The sequence below is a fragment of the Anneissia japonica genome, unplaced genomic scaffold, assembly GCF_011630105.1.
Source record: "Anneissia japonica isolate Jap-2015-1 unplaced genomic scaffold, ASM1163010v1 scaffold287754_len4335492_cov202, whole genome shotgun sequence".
In the NCBI taxonomy this organism is placed as follows: Eukaryota; Metazoa; Echinodermata; class Crinoidea; order Comatulida; family Comatulidae; genus Anneissia; species Anneissia japonica.
Window position 1 is genome coordinate 3,412,178 of NW_022705543.1, and position 6,643 is coordinate 3,418,820.

The 6,643-nt window shown below is 31.4% G+C and overlaps 1 protein-coding gene across 1 annotated transcript; it reads left to right on the plus strand.

The window, feature by feature from the left end:
- The first annotated feature begins 638 nt into the window (after positions 1 to 638).
- On the plus strand, positions 639 to 5,092 carry LOC117105753. The gene is made up of 5 exons (XM_033247023.1): positions 639 to 780; positions 1,947 to 2,152; positions 2,324 to 2,425; positions 3,262 to 3,429; positions 3,781 to 5,092. Exons 1-5 carry the CDS (start codon positions 771 to 773, stop codon positions 3,952 to 3,954), a joined length of 660 nt encoding a protein of 219 aa, XP_033102914.1. The 5' UTR covers positions 639 to 770; the 3' UTR covers positions 3,955 to 5,092.
- The last annotated feature ends 1,551 nt before the right edge of the window (positions 5,093 to 6,643 follow it).

A 6,643-nucleotide genomic window follows, 5' to 3' on the forward strand; every position in this document is an offset into this window, starting at 1 on the left:
AATATCATAAAATTATATGAAAAGAATAATCTTTTATCAATAACAAAAGCAAATTTGATAACTTTAGTTATATTTAGGCCCTATTTAATATAATAGACCTTCATTGCTTTTCCTGTAATTATTCGTCAAAATTGTGATTATTATTAGTTTCCGATTGCGGTGAATATAGCTTCGGAAACTTTGTCCATAAATAATAAACAGGTTCGTTGTAATCACGTTTACAGATAAAAAGAGTACGAATTGCTTAAATCTACAAGCTTAGGGGTAATGACGTCGATGAATTCGCTTGGCAGAAGGACCAGGTGTGAGGAAAATTAATCTTAAGATAATATAATACTTGACCGCCAACCAACTTGATCAATCTCATGCATTAATCCACTTGAAACCATTCAACTCCAAAGTGAGCGAATCAATGAAAAGAGTAAAGATCACACCTACATGAGCAGGCACGCTACGGAATGTTAACTCCGCCGGATTGCCGATCTTCGTCCTCGTGGGAATTCGACGAGATGATAGTGAAGTATCAGAAAGGCGAGCAACAAGTGCTTACTCCCATGAGGAACTGGGCTCGTTCGTTTGACACGCTTCCAGTGCAATTAAGAAATCGGTATACGTTACGTTGGAGTTGCTTCCGGTTTCTTTTGCTATATAAAGACGATGAAATGTTTGCAAAGTAAATACCACAGCGATCAAGAAGCACATTTGCTTTCTGAAACCGTGGAGCGTCTTATATTCTGAACATCATTTGGATAAATTGTCACTAAAACATCATGTACCTAAGTAAGTAATTGTATTTCTTTAAAATTTTATATCAATTTGAAGGAAAATTAATTAAGAAAGCTTCAATTAGGTAAACCAAATATTTGAGTGCCACCTTAAACTAGGAAAACTTATATTAACTTTAAATTAATATAATTTCATATTATTTTGCACTCTGCTATTGTTTATATAGGCCTAACTTGAACCGAAAGTGAATTTTCCACTGAGCTTAAGTCAAAGTAGATTCATTGGCACGTGTTTAAAGCGTTATGATTTAATTTTTTTTTTCTCTCTTTTATAATTAAGCCTGTAGATATGAAACGAATGTTGCAGTATGTTTTGAAATGAACTTAAATGTGCCTAAACGTACTTGTTTATAGTTCATTTTTATCAAAGATATCATTTTGAATTGAATAATTACAAGCAAATTCGTAGTCTTAAGTTATATCATTCATTGTGTAAGCCTATATATCAAGACAGGAGGTATACATTATAACTGAGAGAAAATTATTGGACTATACTGTATGCATGTAGTTTATTTTAGTGCGCTAGTGCAACAGTGTTAAATTGAGATAGGAAGTGTGAAGTACCGGTATTCAAGAAAATGTGTAAATTTAATTAAATTAGAGAGGAGTGAATTCCGTATTGAGCAACTGTAATCCTATATAAAATCAGGGCACCACAACAATTCTAACATACATTTAATATTAGATGATGACATACTCGGTATCACACAGAGTAGTTATTCAGTATATTTGTACACAATTCCGGTTGTGTGGTAACGACCATCCGTATAGTACGTTTAATAGTACGAATTTAGATATTAGACAAGCCGTAAAGCAGTCACGCTGGCAAATTTCCAAGTTTGGCATCAATGAAAGGGTAGACAGGCCGACATACGATAGTAATGTTATTGTTGTTATTATCATTTATTATTTATTATTATTGTTATTATCATCATTATTATCATCATCGCAGTCATCATCATTATCATTACTATCATCCTCATTTAATCATCATATCATCCCCATCGGCATCATTATCATCATCATCATAATCATCATCATCATCATTGTTATTATTACCTTCATCAACGTTTACCGCACGATATTATACTACCTTCTGATTATTATTATTATTACAAATTCATTCGAAATTTATTTAATATTAGATATTTTTTCTTGTAGGCCTACTTATCGTTTCTACATGTATTGCGGTCCCGGTAGCAGTGGCTGCGCCAACATTCCCGTCAACAACTATTACCACGGAAACGGTAACCTCATCCCTAACAACAGCAAGCCTTCCAATCGCAACACTGGCTCAACAATACACCATCCTGCTTTCGTCGGTATTAACTGCTGCTAATGAAGTGAACACGGTTATGCTTAATTTTGTACGTTGTATTTAATTACCTGTAAACAAGATCAAGAATGCATTAATATTTAACAGATATAATACATTATTCAATAATTTAAAAAAAAACACTTTCCAATAAAGAAATATGGTTTTCTCTTTTGATATCACCCTGCTTTTATTTAAAGCCGAAATATCTACCTTTTTTCAGAGGAATGAGCGAATTAGAGGCAACGACGTTGATCAAATTTGGATTATTTTAGGTGTACCAAGTATCCATAGCTTTCCACTTCTTCTTCGAGAAACTGCCGTCGTAAGTTAATTTTATTTAGCAATGTTACAACCAGTCAAAACATTTCAATATAGACTTTACTTGCAACATAGTTAATGATATTCTGGCAAGTCTCTTGGTCTATTTTCTATACCTTTGATGTTTGTTTGTAATTGGCGCGTGAGAGGAACTGTAAATAAATTACAGTTAGAATCCTTTAAAGTTTATACGAAAAATTTTCTTGTTATATACCATTTATACAGTTCCTAAAATGTTATATTTGTTTAAGCCCAAAGCTGTTACATAATTGTTGTTGGTAGCTTATCCATATCTCTGTTAAAGTTAATGTCAACCAATCTAGCAGTTTTTTTACTGCTGGTGCAATTAGAAGAGGTTCCTTAGCCTCTTCATTTCAAATTAGGTCGATGTAATTGTCCATTTAATTTAATTTTGTTCTGCTCTTTGTAATCACGTTGTAGTGATGGAACTGCTACCTATCACAATTATTACCATCATTAATCATTATTAACTACCGGTATTATATATAACTTTATTCAAGATTATATTAAAGATATAAAATTCATAATTACCTGGCAATGAAAATCTTACAGTAGTGTACGCTTTCATATATTTTTAGGATAAAACTAATATCGATGTTATTGTTATTATTATTATTGTTTCATGTGAAGGTAATTTTTGATATTTTATTTCTTGTGCTGCTTAATTTTCTTTAATAAATTAAAATAAAATAAAAATTAACATGTTTGTTCTCTTCCTGGTGTTTTGACACTGCGCCTTGAGCACCTATTTTTGGTGGTGATGTTTGCACTTTAAACATCGTTATTATTATTATTATTATTATATGTTTTGTATGTTAGGCTCAAGATATTCTTGCAACGTATCGAGAGAATATGAACGTATTTGACACTGCCCTCCAATATGTGGTGTCTGATGAAGATAGCTATCGAGGTCATTTTGCATACAGAACCCGCTTTGAATCACTTCGTAGGAAAGTTCGAGACATTGTTATACAACTAGATAACATTGTAAGTAGTTATTAACAAGAATGTGCATCTATTACACTTGTGTGATTAATTTTAATCCGTATATAAACATACTTGGCATATTATGCCTAGACTATATTTTTCCAAATTGCAACGTATGTTGTAATGAGAGTTAAAAGGAATTATCCGATTATGTATACAGTATACACAACATATACATCCTATTCTGACAGTGGAGTCTGAGACGAATGCTGATGATCTTATTGAACAGCAAGTCAAATGAATGCAGGTAAGTTGTTGGTGACTGCTTCGTGACTCGTCTAAGCAAGATGACATTCCACAGTCTGTACATATATCTAGGATTCATTTTGAACTTTAACTTTATGTTGACAGATTAGAAGCTCTACCCTTCCAGATGGAACAAACCTAGCTCCGATTGATGCGCAAGTTTGGTTTCCACCATCAGCGGATGAAACAGAGAGGACAAAACGAGATTACGTCGCGTTGAGGCAGTTAAGTGAGTACCTTCCAGCAGTCCACGCCGGAATTTCGCGCATAAGACCTTGATAATACTAGATTAACTTATTGTTAACAGTACATGCTGCAGAAATTATAAGAATTCAACTATTTTCGGAAAAAGTCTATTTATTCACTCTAAATATTATTTAAACCATTCCATAATATATTGTTAAAGACTAAAGAGTTTGGAGTAAACCCAGTGCTACTGAACTGCTTTTTATTATGACCATTCACTTATTTATACTTTTAAATATATTTTCTTATTTATTATAGTGTTGTAATATAAACTTAATATCAATGTTGGTATTTAAAAAAAGCTTATCGTTAAATTAAGAATTTTGTATAGGCCTATTGCTTAACTGAAACTGTAAAATTAAGAAATTAGAAATTAAAATTACTAACCAAAATATATCTTGTATTTATTCTTATTGCAGAAAAGTCCCGAAAACAAAATAATTTTAAATTATTTTGGGAGCTGTAATTTAAAATGATCGATTTGTATTGATTAGTTTAACTGTTATCGATATAAACATGTGTTATCAGTTGTGTTGTTTATAAATTAATACGCATCTTTCATGGTTGCATAGCAACAGATTTTTATTTAAGTGGCAGACTACGTCAGGATGACAGTTATTATTTTATTTATCTGTATAATTAATTATTATTCGTTTAAATTGCTTGATAAAGACGAAGTGTGCAATATATGAGTAAACTATTGCGAGTGCAATTATTTATTTAATGACAATAGCACTTTTGATATCATTTGATCATAAAAGCCTTGGAGGGAAAGTCTGTAAATTATTTGCAAATTACTTTACGTCATTTTAATAAGGTATTTTTTAGGGAGTTTTCGCAACCTTACGAAAACGATAACGAATACGAATACGTCATAATCATTATCGTTATTCGTGCCACATTCTTGACAATATGCTGTATGAGCTGAATATGATCCTTGATTCATGCAAAAGGCATGAATTGCCTACGTTGTGACAGATACGCTACTGCAGGGAAAGGGTTGTCTACAAATTTTATGACGTAACCGTATTCGTTATCGTTTTCGTACTCTTGCGAAAACTTCCTATTAATGACTTGACGTGAATAGGTAAGACCCAATCGAACAGGCATGCTAACTCTCTAACAGTGCCTTAATTATTGTTAAGTGAATATGATAATAAACCATTTAATATATGCATTATTGGTTAAGTGTGTGTTCTTTAACTATCGTCGTAAATGTTTGGATGTTGAGGGTCCTTCTAAAATAATTCGATGTTAGTTTATTATAATTGAAAATTAGATCATCATTATGATAATTGGATGGTGACTTGACTTCATGTAATTGATAAACTTTCCAAATTAAAAAGTAAAATTCTTATAACAAAATCAGAATGCATAATTGATAATATATTTTCAGCCCAAAAATGACACACATTATGAGTAAAAATAATGATTTGACGTGAATAGGTAAGGGTGGCTGCCATTTAAAAATACTGATGACCGCTTTATGACAATCAAGAAAACGGTAAAGTTTAACTTGTTTAATATATATGTTGAAACTGCAACAATACATTGATTAGAAGCCAACATATGATGAGCAAAATTCCATTGATCGTGGCGGTCATTTAAAATCCCGTATGTGATATTCTAAAAATAGTATATTTAGACTCCCTTACATATTATTTGTGATACATAAAGAACAATAACCAATAATTTTCCTGATCATATATTTTATGCACAATTAGTATAGGCCTATATTATGCTATAATCGAGGAGTTCTTTAAATGCGTTTTTCTCAAAATTCAATTTTCGATATTCGCCACTTCGTTATTAAAGGACGATATTATACATTAATATATATATACATATATATATATATATATATATATATATATATATATATATATATATATATNATATATATATATATATATGTATGTATATATATAGGCCGCCTACATAATATAGATATATAATAACAGTACTCGAATAGAAAAATATAATTCAGTTTTACCTCTTGTTATCAAAACGACTGACCAGACCATACAGGCTACCAATATTATCACAGTATCTAACACGCAGATACTTACCTCATACAGCTGTTTTGCGCTCACAAATAGTTAAGCAATTATCACCAATCACAATTTAATAACTGGAAGTATAGTAACTAAAATCTAAATACGTTTTGTCGTTAGAGGGCCCCCTTCAATAACGATTGCATTGCAGAACTAAAATAAAACACCAATATCTCAATTTCCTATTGTGTCTATTAACGTTTTTCAAATGAACAAACGGTTAATAGTCCGCGCCAATTGACGCATAAATAAATTATGTTCCATTATCATTTACATAGACTTATATTCTTTTTATCAATTTGTACATACATTTGCATTTTAAAAGTCAATGGGAACTTGTAGGCCTACCATGTGTATTCAAATAAACGCCCCGCGGCGTTTATTGTTCACAAGTGTTTATGAGGGGCTTTTATTCAAGTGTGTTTATTTTTTTGTGTGTAAAATAGATTCTCAAATAAACGGCCCTTAATTTTTTACTGTAAATGTGGGACCTCAACACAACATACCGTCAAAATGTGTTATTTGATCCCAACCAGGTTTGAAAAAAAAGTAATTCTACTTTAGTAAAACATTATTAGAATGTGTTAAGAATGATGTTGCTTCCATTAGATTTGTTTAGTAATTTAAGGTTGGGGAGGCGTTTATTCGACGAAAAATATACACGCCTT

What these genes read in the sequence shown, in the direction of transcription:
- LOC117105753 (XM_033247023.1), top strand. An exon ending in TTCTTCGAGAAACTGCCGTC is followed by an intron (nt 2,426 to 3,261) that starts GTAAGTTAATTT and finishes TTTGTATGTTAG; the next exon opens with GCTCAAGATATTCTTGCAAC. An exon ending in TTATACAACTAGATAACATT is followed by an intron (nt 3,430 to 3,780) that starts GTAAGTAGTTAT and finishes TTATGTTGACAG; the next exon opens with ATTAGAAGCTCTACCCTTCC.